The 18599-nt window shown below is 47.2% G+C and overlaps 1 protein-coding gene across 1 annotated transcript in view; it reads left to right on the plus strand.

Moving 5' to 3' along the window:
• Positions 1 to 1933: 1933 nt before the first annotated feature.
• The window catches only part of SLC30A7 (solute carrier family 30 member 7), a 52006-nt gene continuing 35340 nt past the window's right edge, over positions 1934 to 18599 (plus strand). Inside the window, exons 1-5 of the mRNA XM_053249241.1 lie at positions 1934 to 2173; positions 2981 to 3082; positions 11197 to 11310; positions 15253 to 15340; positions 17219 to 17345. Coding sequence (XP_053105216.1) covers positions 2094 to 2173; positions 2981 to 3082; positions 11197 to 11310; positions 15253 to 15340; positions 17219 to 17345 — 511 coding nt within the window. The 5' untranslated portion in view covers positions 1934 to 2093. The remainder of the gene's footprint in view (positions 2174 to 2980; positions 3083 to 11196; positions 11311 to 15252; positions 15341 to 17218; positions 17346 to 18599) is intronic.

Below are 18599 nucleotides of genomic sequence, written 5' to 3' on the forward strand. Positions count from 1 at the left end.
GATGGCCCCGAAGGGCAAGCCCAATGCCCAGGGCCAGCTGGAAGCTGGGACTCTCCTCTCCCGGGAATCCCCATGCCAGGAGATCTGCATATGGCGCTGGGCCAGACGAGACCTGGGAAATTTGAATGGGTTTAAAGGTCTGTGCCTGACCCCTGTGTCCCCACCATCCACGCAAGCAGGTATGCCCTGGTAAAATCATTGCAGGGATAGCCAGCATGAACAGGGCATCCCCTTTCCAGGTGTGGAGCACATATTCTGAGAGGGGGGCGCACCTATATGGGTTAGATGGGCTGCCACAGGGGGCCCAGCACCTCTCCCTTGGCGGAAAGTGTGCAGTCCCTTGGCTTACACATGCCACACTTGTTCTTATTTTATTTAGGAGAGGAGAGCTGGTCTTGTGGTAGCAAGCATGACTTGTCCCCTTATAGCTAAGCAGTGTCCACCCTGGTTGCATATGAATGGGAGACTAGAAGTGTGAGCACTGTAAGATATTCCCCTCAGGGGATGTAGCCGCTCTTGGAAGAGCAGAAGGTTTCAAGTTCCCTTCCTGGCTTCTCCAAGATAGGGCTGAGAGAAATTCCTGCCTGCAACCTTGGAGAGAACCCACTGCCAGTCTGTGAAGACTATACTGAGCTAGATAGACCAATGGTCTGACTCAGTATATGTCAGCTTCCTATGTTCCTATGTACGTATGAGCAGGGCCAGGCAGCTGGATCGATAATGCTCTACAATCTGAACCCTGCGCGAAAAACACTGGCTCAAGGGAGTGCCAGGCCACAGGGACACCCTCAAACAACTCATGAGAAGAATCATCCAAGGGAAGGGGAAAGAACAGCAACCACAACCACCAATATTATGTGAAGGCAAAGCGTCCCCTTCTCCCATGGACAGCCCTCTCACAAGACTGTCCCATGGACAGTCCTCTCACAATATTTAGAGCCATTGGGGCTCTAAATAGAGAAAGATTGCTTTGTGGGTGGCAGCCATCAGGAGGGGTTCCCCGGGGATAGCTTTCCATGTCTAAGCTGGGGACTATGGCAAAGCTGCTGCAAAAATGTGCCACCTGCCAGCCCACCTGCCCATGTGGAGATGTGCACCCCTGCCTGTGCCCCCAGGGGTGATGCTGTCATCCCAGGGCAGCTGGAAAGTGGGGATCCCGTCTTCCGCCAATCCCCACACCAGGAGATCTGCATAAGGCAGCATGCCAGGCTGGGCCTGGAAATTTAGAATGGGTTTAAGTGTCCATGCCAAAGCATGGTGTCCAAACCATCCATGCAAATGGTTTAGGTGTGGGTGCTATTGGCAGTCCCCCAGGAGGGATTCCTGAGCAGCCAAGTTCTATTCTTTTAACAGAAAGGTTGGGGAAGGGGTTCTCAGCCCCTTCCCATTTTTGGAGTTCGTGCCCCCCAGGCATATTCATGATCAAGGCTGGTCACCTGGGTCACTATTGGCTAAACTGAGATCCTTTTTCAAGGATAAAGCCATCCAACCCGGGGCTCACTGGCCAGTCATGAGAGGGAAAGGCCAGGAGGACACTCCTCAACAACTAATGAGAAAGACCATCAGAGGGGAGGGGAAAGAACTGCTCGGAAACATCTGAAATGAATACAGATGGCAAAACATCCCCTTCTCCCACTAACACCTCCCTCACAAGAGTGTGAGGCCATGGGGGCTCTAAATAGAGCCAGGTTGCTGTGTGTCACTCCAGCGTTTGTGTTATAAGCAGCACTTTTGTTTTTCAAATGTGGATTTGTGACTGGCACACCCGGGCTGTGACTAAACTCTCTATTCGGTTCAAATCGCCTAGATGCAGCCTCTCCGCCTGCCTCTCGAGTCTCGACCACGATCAAGAGCCGAAGCTCCCCCTCCTCCTCCCGGAGGAACTCCTCCTCCCTTCCTACCGCGCAGACTCACTAGAGGCTCATTGGTCCGGTTGAGCCGGAAGTTGCTGCTGGCGGAGAGGGCCGCCGGCTGCTTGATTAACAGGCTGGTAGTGCTGCCGCTTGGCCCAGAGTCGGGGGCCGCCGTAGTCCTTGCTTTTCCACCCCCTCAAGCCGGCCTCGGCTCCGCTCTCGGACCATCCGTCGCCCAAGATGTTGCCTTTGTCCATCAAGGACGATGAATACAAGCCGCCCAAGCTCAACCTGCTCCGCAAGGTCTCGGGGTGGTTCAGGTGAGCGGAGGCTCGGAGTGGGGGCGGGCGGGGGTAGAGCAGCGAGGAGGACTCTGAGGTAGCCGGCGGTGGCCGGGCCGAGCCCAAGGGGGCTGGAGCCTCCCCGTGGGGGAGAGCATGTGGGGGTGCTGAGGCTCTGCTTGGGTGGGAGGGAGGGAGGGACGGCGCTCTTGGGGGTCCAGCCCGGGGTCTAGGACTCGAGGCAGGGGCGCAGGGGCTCGCCTGGCAGTGGTGGGTACTGGGGAACTGGGCGTGTGTGTTGAGGAGGGGAGCGGGGTGGTGGGTGGCTGTGCCCAGAAGACGCCGAGGCCCGAGGAAAAGTTTGAATGGCAGTGATTGGCATTGCCCTTAAGGAGGGGGCGGCAAGGGGAGGGGGCGAGTTCGGTTGGGCTGGCGGCTGTGGCAGTGAGTGGGCGGGGCGCGGGGTGTTTAATCTGTGTGTGTGTGGGGGGGGAGGGATGGTTGTGGTGTGGCTTTCGCCAGCCGAGGCGTTCCTGCCAGGGACGCGGGCGGGTACCCCCCCCCGGGAAGAAGCGTCCCGTGTGTATCTGTGCGCGCGGATGTCTTGACGTGTCCCTCTCTCCTGCGTGGCCCATTCGAGGCTTGGGAGGCGGTGCTAGGGCGGCCTCGTGTGAACGGGACACTACAGGCGCGCGTGCTGGTGGGTGGGAGGGAGACTGGCTGCTGCTGCTTCATTGAGTGCTTTGGCGGCTTTCCTGGGGAGGGGGGAGGCGCTCCCGACGACTCTCCGGCATCATGCTTGTTTCTCTCTCTCCACTCCGCTTGTTCTTCCGCCCCGCTCTCCAGATCCATCCTATCGGACAAGACGTCGCGGAACCTTTTCTTTTTCCTTTGTCTCAACCTCTCGTTCGCCTTCGTGGAGCTGCTGTACGGCATCTGGAGCAACAGGTACCGGGAGAGGGAAGGGGTGGCGCTTCCCAGCTTGAAGGCCAAGACCACGGCTGGTGCTGCCACGTCTCCCTTTCGGCTCTGTTCAGGAGGAAGCTCCTGCGCCCTTGATGTGATGCGGCCTGAGAGCCATTGGCCCTGGGGCGGAAAGGGGGTGGGAGGAAGCATTGTTGTGGATTGTTGCATGCTTTCCTCGATAGAGCAGGTCGGGATGATATTTGCAGTTGATTGAGTTTATTGCCTGTGAACTCGTTCACTTAAAAAAAAAAAAAAGACAATCTCTTAGGTACTCATTAGGTTAAGAGAAGACTGATAAGGGCAGATCGAATCTTAACACAGGGAGAAAAAGGGGAAAGGTTTTGACTGGTAGGAGGAGTTGTCCTAGGCCTTTGGAAAAGTTCTTTTCCCATTCCTGACTCACTTGCTCAAAGTGTTTTGTTTGATGAACTACTTAAATGATTTCCAAGTATGAGGTCTGATGGATTCAGTGCTTTTGATACCCCCAAACTTGTAAATATGGCAGAGTAATCTGCAATACACTTGCTTCGTGTAATAATGTTGAAATAATGACACAAGATGTAAAGAAAGCTTAATCAACATGGTATCGTAGATTAGAAGTTTCCTATGTCAATGTCAATATGCCACCCCTATTTTCTCAAATGTGGTATTATCTCAAAATTTGTAAATGTTGGCTGTATTGTACGGCATCCAAAATGGATGTCCATGAATAGCTAGGTTTTTAGATATCATCTTTTATATGAGAGCGTAGTTGTTGATTGTGGCTGGACACTTGTATGTTTCTATGGAAGGCATACAGTGAGGGAAATAAGTATTTGATCCCCTGCTGATTTTGTCCGTTTGCCCTCTGACACAGAAATGACCAGGCTATAATTGGAATGGTAGGTTTATTGTAGCTGTGAGAGACAGAATAACAACAAACAAACCCTCAAAAGCCCAGTGCCCAAAAGTCAGCGATGGATTTGCATTGTAGTGAGGGAAATAAGTATTCAATCCCTTCACAAAAGATGTCTTAGTACTTGGTGGCAAAACCCTTGTTGGCAATCACAGAGGTCAGACGTTTCTTGTAGTTGGCACCAGGTTTGCACACAACCCAGGAGGGATGTTGTCCCACTCCTCTTTGCAGATCCTCTCCAAGTCAGAAAGGTTTTGAGGCTGATGTTTGGCAACCCGAAACTTCAGCTCCCTCCACAGATTTTCTGTTTTATTTATTTATTTATTTTTGCATTTTTATACCGCCTTTCGTTAAAAGATAGCCCCAAGGCGGTTTACAAAAGTTAAAAACATACAATAAAAACACAATAAAAACATCATGCTAAAAGTATAAAAACATATAAAAACAGGCATAAAACAATACAACAAATAAAAACACACAGAAGCAGCAGTAAAAACGATTATGTAAAAGCCTGGGTAAAAAGCCAAGTCTTTACAAGCTTTCTAAAAGCCGTGATGGAGTCCGAGGAACGAATGGCCACTGGGAGAGCATTCCAGAGTCTGGGGGCAGCAACAGAGAAGGCCCTGTCCCGAGTGCACGACAGCCGGGCCTCTCTCATTGTCGGCACCCGGAGCAGGGCCCCCTCAGATATCCTCGTCACGCGGGCAGCAACCCTTGGGAGCAGGTGGTCCCTCAAATACCCCGGGCCCAAACCGTTTAGGGCTTTAAAGGTCAAAACCAGCACCTTGAATTGGACCCGGAAATGAACCGGTAGCCAGTGCAGCTCTTTCAAAATGGGGGTGATATGTTCCCAACGGGCAGCTCCGGATAAAACCCTCGCTGCCGCGTTTTGCACTAGCTGCAGTTTCCGGATATTCTTCAAGGGCAGCCCCACGTAGAGCGCATTACAGTAATCCAGCCGCGACATGATTAAGGTGTGGGTAACCGTGGCCAGATCTGCTTTCTCGAGAAAGGGGCGCAGCTGGCGCACCAGCCAAAGCCGTGCGAAGGCACCCCTGTCCACCGCCTCCACCTGAGCTTCCAAAAGCAGAGCCGGGTCCAGTAGTACCCCCAAGCTGCGTACTTGCTCCTTCAAGGGGAGTGCAACCCCATCCAGAACCGGTAAAATCTTATCATCCTGATTGGCTCTCCTACTGACCAACAGTACCTCCGTCTTATCCGGATTCAATTTCAGTTTGTTAGCCCACATCCAACCCATCACGGCCTCCAGCCCCCGGTTCAGGACATCCACCACCTCCCTAGGATCAGATGACAAGGAGAGATAGAGCTGAGTGTCATCCGCATATTGCTGACAACTCAGTCCAAATCCCCAGATGACCTCTCCCAGCGGCTTCATGTAGATGTTAAACAGCATGGGGGACAAGACCGAACCCTGCGGGACCCCACAGGCCAACAGCCACGGGGCCGAGCAGTAGTCCCCCAGCACCACCTTCTGGACCCTCCCCTCAAGAAAGGACCGGAACTACTGCAACGCAGTGCCTCCGATTCCCATACTCGAGAGGCGGCCCAGAAGGATACCATGGTCGATGGTATCGAATGCCGCCGAGAGGTCCAGCAGAACCAACAGGGACACACTCCCCCTGTCTAGTTCACGGCGTAGGTCATCCACTAGAGCGACCAAGGCAGTCTCAGTCCCATACCCGGGGCGGAAGCCAGATTGAAAAGGGTCCAGATAATCCGTATCATCCAAGACCCTCTGCAGCTGGGACGCCACCACACGCTCTATCACCTTGCCCAAAAAGGGAAGGTTAGACACAGGTCTATAGTTGTCCAGGTTGGAGGGATAAAGGGAGGGCTTTTTTAATAGAGGTCTTACCACCGCCTCCTTAAGGCACGATGGCATCCTGCCCTCCCTTAATGAAGCATTAACGATCACCTCCAGCCATCTGCCTGTCCCCTCCCTGGCAGCTTTTATTAGCCATGAAGGGCAAGGGTCAAGAGCGCACGAAGTCGCCCGCACACTGCCCAGGATCTTGTCCACATCCTCAGGCCGCACCAACTGAAAAGATTAAGGGATTAAGGTCTGGAGATATGGGATTAAGGTCTGGAGACTGGCTGGGCCACTCCAGGACCTTCATGTGCTTCTTCTTGAGCCACTCCTTTGTTGCCTTGGCTGTGTGTTTTGGGTCATTGTCATGCTGGAATACCCATCCACGACCCATTCTCAATGCCCTGGCTGAGGGAAGGAGGTGCTCACCCAAGATCTGACGGTACATGGTCCCGTCCATCGTCCCTTCGATGCAGTGAAGGTGTCCTGTCCCCTTAGCAGAAAAACACCCCCAAAGCATAATGTGTCCACCTCCATGTTTGACGGTGGGGATGGTGTACTTGGGCTCATAGGCAGCATTCCTCCTCCTCCACATACGGCGAGTTGAGTTGATGCCAAAGAGCTGGATTTTGGTCTCATCTGACCACAACACTTTCTCCCAGTTCTCCTCTGGATCATTCAGATGTGCATTGGCAAACTGCAGACGGGCCTGTACATGTGCTGCCTTGAGCAGGGGGACCTTACGGGCACTGCAAGATTTCAGTCCTTCACGGCGTAGTGTGTTACCAATTGTTTTCTTGGTGACTATGGTTCCAGCTGCCCTGAGATCACTGACAAGTTCCCCCCGTGTAGTTCTGGGCTGCTTTGTCACCGTTCGCATGATCATTGCAACTCCACGAGGTGAGATCTTGCATGGAGCCCCAGACCGAGGGAGATTGACAGTTGTTTTGTGTTTCTTCCATTTGCGAGTTATCGTGCCAACTGTAGTCACCTTCTCACCAAGCTGCTTGGCGATAGTCTTGTAGCCCAGTCCAACCTTGTCCCTGACATCCTTTGACAGCTCTTTGGTCTTGGTCATGGTGGTGAGTTTGGAAGCTGAGTGATTGCTTGCTTCTATGGACAGGTGTCTTTTATACAGGTACTGTAACAAGCTGGGATTAGGAGCACTCCCTTACAGAGGGTGTTCCTCATCTCAGCTTGTTACCTGCATATAGTGAAAAGACACCTGGGAGCCTGAAATCTTGCTGGTTGATAGGGGATCGAATACTTATTTCCCTCACTACAATGCAAATCCATCGCTGACTTTTGGGCACTGGGCTTTTGAGGGTTTGTTTGTTGTTATTCTGTCTCTCAGAGCTACAATAAACCTACCATTCCAATTATAGCCTGGTCATTTCTGTGTCAGAGGGCAAACGGGCAAAATCAGCAGGGGATCAAATACTTATTTCCCTCAGTGTAGATTTTATAATCTAGTTTGTTGTGCTCTTGCATCCAACCCTAATGTTAGAAGTTCATCTTTCACTCATTTAGTTTTCATTGTGGAGAGAAAGCAACTGATAAGGCCAGTAGCTGCTCAAGACTAATCTTGACAGACTTAGTTTAATGCCCAGCACTCTGAGGGCTGCTTCAGATGCCTTTTTCTCTCCTTTATGGTTATCTTGTTGTAGGGAACACCACAGGAAAGTTGCAATACATGGGTTACAAAGTTGGAGTGGGTTTCAGACTTGTATGTGTATATGTTGCAAAATGAACGCTCATAAGAACAGTCCAGCTGGATGAGGCCTAAGGCCTGTCTAGTCCTCGCAGTGGCCCACCAGATACCTCTGAGAAGCCCACAAGCAAGAGATGAATGCATGCTCGCCTGCCGTTGCTTCTCTGCAACTGGTATACAGAGGCATCCTGTCTCTGAGCCTGGAGAGTAGCCTATAGCCATCAAACTAGTAACCATTGATAGATCTGTCCTTCATGAAATTGTCTAAGCTGCTTTTAAAGCCATCTAAGCTGGTGGCCATCACCGTATCCCATGGCAGAGAATTCAATAGATTATTTATGTGCTTTATGAAAAAGTACTTCCTTTTGTTGGTCCTGAATTTCCTGGCATGGTCATATCTGAATAGTAAAAAGTCCAGAGCAAAACCATAATGCAAAAGCTTCATTTCCAATTGTTGGCACCAAGATACAGCCATCCAACCTGGGCATTAGATAAAGATGGCATTCGATATCAAGTGAGCTAAGTCATTTGGAGATAAATTTAAATTAAGCCACAGAATAATTGAAGCAAGCCAAATTCTGGTCTCAACCGTCAAGATATTGGTCTCAAGATTACATTAGGGGCATTTTTTGTAATCTTAAACATTTAGACTGGATCACTTCCAATAATGACAAATTGGAGTACAGGAGAACCTCCTAATCCTCGGTTGCATTATTTGCGGTTTTGCATAACAGTGGTTTTAAAATAGAGGATGAATCTCATCCGCTTGTGGGTAAGGAGTTTGCATATCCATGGTTTTTGGTGGGGAGCGGGAGGGGAGAAAGGAGCACTGGCCTCTCCCCCCTGCGAAGGCGACATCCAGCACTGGCCTCTCCTTGCAGTGGGGGTGTCTCCTAAATGCTGGCCTTTCTCCCTGACAGGGTGCGCTGATGCAACATCCCCTGTAGAACGGGGACTGCCGGAGGGCCGATTGTCGGATGCCACCCTGCACACTCCTTGAGCGCTGCCCTCTCTCCCTGCACCGGGGGTCGAATGCAACATCCCTGCAAACTGGGCAACCACTGGAGGCATGGCAGGGCCAATTGTCCTGGACCACCAGAGGCAGGGCATGAGCAAGGTCTTCCTTGGAGAACTGGCCATCCTCATTGACAGGCCAGGGCTTCCTTATCCTTCCCAGGCTCTCATGAGACCTGGGACTCTTTCCAAATCCTGGGTCTCATGACTTGTAAGGCCTGGGAGGGATAAACCAGCCCTTGCCCGTCAGTGAGGAGGGCCAGTTATCTGAGGAAGACATCGCTCATGCCGGCCTGGCCCTGCTTTCGGTGGTCCCCCGGGAATGTTGCGTTCGACTTCCACTACAAGGAGAGAGGGCAGCGCATGGGCAGGGGCTGGTGGCGGTCCAGGGAGGGAGACCAGCACTAGAGAAGCGCATGGAGCAATGGTGACTGGTGATCGGCCCTCTGGCAGCCCCTGCTCTACAAGGGATGTTGCATTGGTGCGCCCTGGTGGGGAGAAAGGCTAGTGCTTAGGAGAAACTCCTGCTGCGGGGAGAGGCTAGTTCTGGATGTCACCTTCGCATGAGGGGGCGGCAGGGACAGGGAGGTGAGTGCTCCCTTTCTTTTCTTGCTCCTGTAACCCCTGGATTTGCATTGAGTTGATATTCCGACACCTGCAGTTTCTTTATCTGCGGTGGTAGGCTAAGAGCCTAATCCCTGTGGCTAATGAAGTCTGCCTGTATAGCCCAAGCTGGGCTCCATAAAGAAGTTGGGCTAAGACTTTGGTCTCAAAAGGTCTGATGGCTGCTGGGATATACTGCCCACCTCTATTATAGAAGAAACTCAGGATTGTGGCAGCACTTCTTTGAGCAGATGGGAGACCACATGTAAGCACTGTAAGATATTCCCTTTAGCAGGTGGGGCCATAGCTTAGTGGAAGAGCACCTGTATGCATAAGTTCCCAGGTTCACTCCTTGGCATCTCCAGGTACGGCTAGGAAAGACTCCAGCTTCTAACTTTGGAGAGCCACTGCCAGTCGGTATAGACAAGTGAGCTAGATGGACCAATGATCTGACTCTAAGCAGCTTCTGATGCTCCATTATAATATTAGGATTTTTTTTTCATCCCCCTTCCTAATGATCCTGAGCATGGAATTTGCCTTTTTCACAGTTGCTGCACACAGAATCGACACTTTCAATGAGTTGTCTACCACAGCCTCAAGATCCCCCTCTTGGTCATTCCTCGACAGCTCAAACCCCATCAGTGTATATGAAAAGTTGGGGTGTTTTGCCCCAGTGTGCATCACTTCATACTTACTTGCTTTGAAACACACTTGTCTTGTTGCCCACTCTCCCAGTTTGGAGAGATGGTTTGGAATTCCTCACCATCTGTTTTGGATTTCACTACCCTAAATAGTTGAGTGTCATCTGCAAATTTGGCCACCTCGCTGCTTACCCCAGTTTCTAGATGATTTCTGAACAAATTAAAAAAACACTGGTCCGAGTACAGGTTCTTGGGGGACCCCACTTACTACTTTCCTCCATTGTGAAAAAATCACTTTACCCCTATCTTCTATTTCCTCTCCTTCAACCAGTTGCCAATCCACATATGAACCTGTTTCCTTTTCCCATAACTAATACCATACTCTGCATATGATTGCATAAACATGTTCTTGGTATAAAGATTACTACTATGTATTAAGTATTAGAATACATAAGTGTTATGTGACCCTAATGCTACTCATATCCAAGGAAATAATAAAAGGGAAAAAATAAATAAAAATGGAAACAAACTCCAGCAATTAAGCAATATGGGAAAGATGAAGTATTGACACAGCTTATCCCAGGTTTATTTGCATGGCTGCTTTTAAGAAGCAGTTCATAAAACGACATGAATAGCATTTTGTTGCTTGGCTTTGGTGTCTTTCACAAAGGCTGTCCCAAGGTGGTGTTTCTCCAGAGGAAGGACTTTTCCTTCAGAAAGAAAGCTCTGGAGGAAAGGAATCCTAGAGTACAATCAAACATTATTTGCATCAAAAATAGGTGCAGCCCAGAGCTGAAAATCATCAAGAACAATCTTGATGAACAATAATAAAGAACAACCCTTGGCCAAGGAATTAAAGCTCTTCGCCTCTCATACTGGATTTTATCAGTGCTCTTTGTGGGTAACCTGGAGACCTGCTAATCACACTCATCACTTTGTTGATTCTAATTCAGTTAACCCCTGCTAACTTGGCGAAGAGGCACCTTTTAACATGGTGATTCTCTTTATTTAGCAGGGGTAGTAGAGTAACTGGCCCTATCCACCCCTAGCACAGTACCTCCAGTGACTGTTGCTGGTGTCTATCTGGTGTTGCTTTTTAGATTGTGAGTCTTTGGGGACAGGGATCCATCTTATGTATTAATTATTTCTCTGTGTAAACTGCCCTGAGCCATTTTTGGAAGGGAGGAATAGGAATAGGAATAGAATGGATTATGGTTCTTGAGTGAACTAGAAACTATGGAACCTGTATCTCTGATAGAGCATTTGTAGTATACAGTATGTGCATACTAAGATACATTTTAGCAAGAAAGAAACAATGTCATTCAGACTACCCTATACACAGTGAAATTACCAATTGTCTTAAATTTCTTCTGGGCCTAACAGAATTTTTGTCTGTTTTTCCAGTTTAGGTCTAATATCGGATTCCTTTCACATGTTTTTTGACTGTACTGCTCTGTTGGCTGGTCTGGCAGCTTCAGTCATTTCAAAGTGGAGATCAAATGATGCTTTCTCTTACGGGTAAGCTATTTCAGTGGGTGAAATGTAGATGTTCTAAGAAACCTATTTTATGCTATATACTGTATACCTGTTGATAGAATGTGCAGTGTTATAGTATGCTGACAAGGCAGCATTGCAGTTAGTAGCTCTGTGGGTTAGTGGAATATGGTTATAAATATTTTTGTTGGGATTTGGCTCATGTTAATTCAAGCTACACTGGTACACCATCTGTTTAACAGGAGCACCAAGCCTACAGCATTTGAGAACTTTGTGCTGCTTAATATTAATGTAAATATGGTTAAATGAAATCATGCCAGGCTGTACTGCTGTTAATTAACGCTAGTATGGGCACAAATACCCAACCTAAGGAACATATGTTGGCTTCCAACAATCTGAGGCATCCTTTTGCTTCCTTGGTGCAATGTGGTGGATTTGTTACAATGCTTGCAAGTTGCCTAAAAGATCTGGCACTGGTGCTTAGTTCCTTGTTTTTTTTTGTAGGGCTTGTGCCATTATCTGGTCTTAATGTCAGCCTTACAGTCTAGCCATGAGATCAGGGAATAGGCTACACTTTGTGGTTGCTGTTGAATGTGTTAATAAGGCGTCTGTTGTCTACTCATATGCCTTATTTGTTTTCAAATGAGTAGTTGCCCAGTTTGAGTTTGGTTAGTGTCTAAATATTCTTAGGTTGACATATGAGGTTGTGTTTTGTATATATGCTTTTTAGGCTAGTCTTGATATCAGGTTTGTGTATCTCAGCAGACATACTGGTTCTGTATTGTAGGAAGAGATATAAGGTACAAATTGGGTTGTCTCCCCAATTTAAGTAATACCCTTCATGTTTGGCTAATCATAGCTAGTTGTAGCTAGCGCACCCTCTCCATTTTATTGCTTTGCTGTTGGCAGTTCATTCTGCTGAAGTTGGATATAATTGAATAAAGGAGTACTTGGGTTGAGAGGGGGCTTTTGTGAGTTCTTTGGAGCTTTTGATCTGAGGCAGACAGTTGTCTGTGTTATGTCTTTATTAATTTAACATATTTGTACACCGCCCAAACCTTGCGTCTCTGGGCATTTTACAATAAAACAATACAAATCACAACAGAAAAAGTTAAGACGTCATAACATAGCTTTAAAGTTTCAAAACAATATTTAAAACTATTAAAACAGTATATTTAATTAAAAGCCTGGGTGAACAGATGCGTCTTTAAGGACTTTAAAAAAGTTGTCAGAGATGGGGAGGCTCTTATTTCAGAAGGAACCACATTCCAGAGCTTCAGGGCAGCAATGGAGAAGGCCCATCCAAGTAGCTACCAGTTGAGACGGTGGCAACTGCAGATGAACCTCTCCAGATGATCTTAACAGGCCATGGGGCTCATGGCATAGAAGCCATTCTCTTAAATACTCAGGGCCTAAGCTGTTTAGGGCTTTATAGGTTATAACCAGCACCTTGTATTTTGCCTGGAAACTTATCGGCAGTCCGTGTAGCTCTTTCGATACTGGAATAATATGGTCTCTCCGAAATGATCTAGAGACCAACTCCTCCACTGCATTCTGAACCAGCTGCAGATTCTGGACTACATACAAAGGCAGCCCCACATAGAGTGCATTGCAGTAGTCAAGTCTGGAGGTTACCAGCATATCTAATGCCGTTCTGAAGTCATTTATCTCAAGAAATGGATGCAGCTGGCATATCAGTTGAAGCTGATAGGAGGCATTTCAGGACACTGCCTCAACCTGGAACACCAGGGATCCAGAAGCACCCCCAGACTGTGTACCTGTTCTTTTTGGGGAAGTATGACCCCATCCAGAACAGGTGGATCAAGCCCATCTCCTGAGTCCTGACCCCACACAATAAGTACCTCCGTCTTATCTGGATTCAGTCTGTGTATTTTCCCTCATCTAGCCCATCACCATCTTCAGGCAGGCATTTAGGGAGGTATTACCTTGTCCTGAGAAATAGATTTGGGTGTCGTCAGCATACTGATAGTACCCTGCACCAAATCTCCTGATGATCTCTCCCATTAGTTTCATGTAGATGTTAAATAACATTGGAGACAATATGGAGCCCTGAGGCTCCATATTGTCACCATGCAAAAGTTCAGATTTTGAAGAACAGCCTCCAAGGAACCTGCTTGAGAGGTAGCAGCAGAACTACCACAAAGCAGTGCCTCGCATCCACCCTGCTCAGACGCTCCAGAAGGATACTATGATCGAGTGAAAGCTGCCGAGAGATCCTAAAGGATCAGGAGAGTCTCGCTCCCTCTCTAAATTCAGAGTTGGAGATCATGCATCAGGCTGACCTAGGCAGCCTCCACCCTGTTGTTGTTTGCGGGGGCTGAAAGGTAGGCAGGTTTGTCTTTTCGGGGCAGGTATTTGGACCAGAAGATTATTTCTACTGTGACTGCATAATTCTGAAGGACAGAAATAGACAACATACAGGCCACCTGATGTCTCTCTATGACTTGTCCCCTTAGCTAAGTAGGGTCTGCCCTGGTTGCATATGAATGGGAGACTACATGTGAATGCTGTAAGATATTCCCCTCAGGGGATGGAGCCGCTTTCTCCCTGGCATCTCCAAGATAGGGCCGAGATAGACTCCTGCTTGCAACCTTGGAGAAGCCGCTGCCAGTCTGTGTAGACAATACTGAGCGAGATGGACCAATGGTCTAGCTCAGTATATGGCAGCTTCCACTTCTACCTACAGCCATCAACTTCTTTGGTCCCCTGAAATTGGCACGTGCTCCTTCCAGCAAGAAATAAGAGTATGATCCTCCTGGGAGAGGCACCTGGTGAGAAACGGTGCCTTATGTGTTGCTTTTGACTTGGCTAACACTGCTCCTGAGCAGGTTCATTTGAGAAGTGACGCTAGCCAACAAGATGAAACATTCAAGCTGTGTACTGCTTGGCTAAATGGGACCTGTAATAGCAAGAGCTACCACATTTACCTGATTAGAAGGTGACTGAGTTTAAGATGATGCCTTAAAAGATATAGGTTAAACAGAGGTTATATCTGTATTTATCCAAAAGAAAGAGGACTCTAGATTCAAGATGATCCCCTATATTTAATAGGAAAGAACTTGGGGGAAACTTCATCTTGGATTAGGGTAAACACAGTAGGATATTTGCCTCAGAATAGTTGCAGTCTTCCACTTCCAGATGGGAGGGGTGCCTGCAGGTCACCTGAGAAGCAGCACCTTGTGTACTTCTTTGAACAAACTAAGCCACCTACTTCCAGCTATTTTGTTTAAGGAATGGTGCTAGCTGATTTAAAAACCACATGCACAGGTCTGCTTCTTATATTGGCAAAAGGAAAATTGTCCCAGAGACGCTTACAATCTTGCTTTTCCTGGCAGGAAGGACCAAAAGTAGCCTATTGAGTTGTTCAGCTTAGCAGGGTGGATTCTTCTTAGCCAAGCTTCTTCTTGGAAGATGCTGGCCCTGAAAGCTCTGGCCTCTAAGCAGCCTGGTTGGTTGGAATCTCCTAAGCTGAAGACAAACTTTTTGTTCACTCAGGCCTTTTAAATTTTGGTTTTAAAAACAGATTTAATTTTTAAAAATTGTTTTATACTTTGTATTTTTGTATGTATTTCACTTTATGTTTTAATGTTGTGTTGTGTGCCACCCAGAAAACAATTTATGGGGTAGCTAACAAATGACCACCTCTGCTAAAAGCTGATGCAAACAAACATCTCCCTGTGTGAATTGAAGCTTGAGTTGATGCATTTTCTGTATTAAGGCTGTAGACCTTATCCATGCTGGAATGCAAGAACTGGTACTGATGGAGCAGTTCACAACACTACCTCCAATGTTTGCATTTTTTGTTTTGAAAGACCATTTTGAGTGGGGAAGATTGCTCTACCACCAGCTGCCATTATGTGTGTGTAAACATTAAAAAAAATGAAATGGTTATGGATTTTAGACTAGTTTGATATAGTCCTAATATTTGCTTTTCTGTCTTCCTAGATATGTTCGAGCAGAAGTACTAGCTGGTTTTGTAAATGGTCTGTTTCTAATCTTCACAGCTTTCTTCATTTTCTCTGAAGGTGTTGAGGTGTGTTATGAAGATGATCTATATATATATAATTATGGTAGATGGTCCATGTGCAGCATGTTCCAATGCGGGGCAGGGTTCCAAATGCAGAGTTATAAAGCAAGCGGATTGAACGGGCCTGTGGCCGGGCGGAGGCTAGTGCAACAAGTGGATTGGCTGCGTGAGCCTCCAAGGATGGAGAATGAACTGGGGCTGTTGTGGCAGGCATGGGGGCTGGGAGCAGGGAGAGTGGCAGAGGAGATGGACAGTGTGGTGGGGAGGAGGTGGCGGTGGCGGTGGTGAACCCTAGCAGAGGAGGTGGCGGGTGGGCGAAAATGGCGGTGGGGGGAGGGAGGGAGACGGGTGGGGAGATAAAACACTCTCCGGGGGCAGGAAGAGAAAGCTGCTAGTGGTGGGAGGAGGATGGGAACCTCCAGAATGACGGGGATGGACTGGGGTGGAAGGGAGGAGGTGAAGCGGCGGGGAACAGATTGGGGTGGAAGTGTGGGGAGTAGCGGGGAACGGACTGGAGTGGAAGGGAGCGGGGAAGTGGCAGAGAGAGTCTAGCGGCGCAGATGCTATGTGCTGGATCTGCTAGTTATTGATAATTTCTGCTGCTGAATATCTAGAATCGGTAGAACTCTGTCTTATGCAAATATGTTGGTTGAAAACTAAGTTGCAGGTAAGTTCAAAATTAATGTAAGGGAAGAAAATTAATTTGGTGTTGGTGTGCAATGCTGCATACAAATGTTTGTATTTTGTACAGTGATTGCTTCAAACCTTCAATACTGTATTCTTGTAAGAAAGTGAAAATTTGCACTATATTGCTGTTCTTTTGGAACCAGCATGGTGTCTGATACAAATAGATGTTATTTTTCTCTATTGTTAAGTAAAGTCTGAGGGGCACAGTAAAATTATATTTATTTATTTATTTATTTATTTATTTATTTGATTGATTGATTGATTGATTGATTGATTTCTATGCCACCCTTCCAAAAATGGCTCAGGATGGTTTACATCAAAATAAAAACAATTAAAATCAATTAACAGTTAAAATACAAAACTATAAAAATGATATGAAATCAATTTACAATTAAAAGAGTTTTAAAACCCTGGAAAACCAGGCCAAACATTTACAGTTTAAAAATCCTGGAAGGCTAGGTGAAACAGATAGGTCTGAAGGGCTCTCCTGAAGGCCATTAATGAATTCAGGTTATGAATTTCTGTAGGGAGTACATTCCACAGCCCAGGAGCAGCTACAGAGAAGGCCCGCCTTGGAGTTGCCACCAGATGTACCAGTGGTAACTGGAGACGGACCTCCTCAGATGACCTTAACGTGTGGTCGGGATCATGTGGGCTTAAAATAAGAAGAGAAACGGAAATGAGATTCAAAAGAGAAAGGAGTAAGATGGTTTTTAGAACAACCTCTTTCCTCAAACAAACCAGTGATGATGCTGAAATTGGATAGGATAAAAGTCTTGAAGAGTTTTCAGTTTAACTATTTAATGGCACTAATTTTTCCAGGAAATGATCTATGCTCTTTTCTCTGTGGGGTAAAATAGAATTTTCTTAAATCTTGAGAAAACATATTCTTATTTTAAATGCATTTTCAGGTAGCTCAAGTGTTACCGTGCTTGATGTTGACTTGCGGTATTCATGAAATTACCTTTGATACCAGTAAATGTGACTGTTCTTTTGATATGCAGTAGTTCCGTTTCATTGCTTGGAAATTTCTTTCAAAGGGTTTATAATACATTTGTGAGCCCTCAGAAAACTAGTTAGCGATATACTGATTTTTATGAATTACTTTGTACGATACACAGAATTGATATTTAGGACAACTAAATAGACTGTAGTTGTAAACTATTTGCACTGAAATGTTCTGCTTCACTATTCTAGAGAGCACTTGAGCCTCCTGATGTTCATCACGAAAGGCTTCTTCCTGTTTCCATACTTGGTTTCCTTGTAAACCTTATAGGAATTTTTGTGTTTCAACATGGTGGACATGGCCACTCCCATGGTTCTGGTAAGATGCTTGAACAAACATACTTATCTGTTTCAATTCGAGCAGAGAGGAGAGCTGGTCTTGTGGTAGCAAGCATGACTTGTCCCCATAGCTAAGCAGGGTCTGCCCTGGTTGCATATGAATGGGAGACTTGATGTGTGAGCACTGCAAGATATTCCCCTCAGGGGATGAAGCCACTCTGGGAAGAACAGAAGGTTTCAAGTTCCCTCCCTGGCTTCTCCAAGATAGGGCTGAGAGAGATTCCTGCCTGCAACCTTGGAGAAGCCGCTGCCAGTCTGTGAAGACAATACTGAGCTAGATAGACCAATGGTCTGACTCAGTATATGGCAGCTTCCTATGTTCCTATGTAGAGGGCCAAATACTGCTTTCTATTGTGCAGTAGACCACAGTATTCAGTGGTAGGGTCCCAGTGGAATATCTTGTGCTATCATGGTGGTTCATCATCTTGACTCAGAGGAGGAGAGCTGGACTGTGGGAGCAGAGCTTGGTCTTGTGGTAGCAAGCATGAATTGTCACCTTTGCTAAGCAGGGTCCACCCTGGTTTGCATTTGAGTAGGAGACTACATGTGAGCATTGTAAGCTATTCCCCTTAGGGGATGGGGCCACTCTGGGAAGAGTGGCTGCATTTTTGCATGCAGAAGGTTCCAAGTTTCCTCCTTTGTATCCCCAGTCAGGGCTGAGAGAGACTCCTGCCTGTAGCCTTGGAGAAGCTGCTGCCAGTCTATGTAGACAATCCTGAGCTAAATGAACCAATGATCTGATGCAATATAAGGCAGCTTCCTATATTCATATGACTCTTTTATGCTGCCTTCGTGGCAACCATTGATCCTGCTTAATCAGCTTGGTGGATGCCTTGTAATACTTTCCCTGTCCTTGGGGGATGTTCAGAGAAAAGGAGGTTTGCTCCCTATCCTGCTGCCACTCAGGGAGGCTCTGTCCCCATAGTGTCAGTAAAACATTGTGGAATAAAGACAAGTGAACCAGAATTGTGTAGTACAGGATGCTACTTCAGTGCAAGCCACTGCTGCTAAAGCAGCATAGGATTGGACTTCTTTTCTGATGATGTAAGATCTATAGCTTTCTATGTGGCTTTTACTTGCCAACTAATTAATTTTTGTCACGTATGCTACTCCAGTGAGCTGTGAGTGTTTTTGTAATGGGCCTTTATTTCTTTGTAAATTCAGTGATAGTATTCAGAGTGGTACACTGGTGCAAAATGCTCCACATGAGGCATCTTGCCTACCTCCTCTTCCC

This window comes from Hemicordylus capensis, chromosome 4, assembly GCF_027244095.1.
Source record: "Hemicordylus capensis ecotype Gifberg chromosome 4, rHemCap1.1.pri, whole genome shotgun sequence".
NCBI lineage: Eukaryota > Metazoa > Chordata > Lepidosauria > Squamata > Cordylidae > Hemicordylus > Hemicordylus capensis.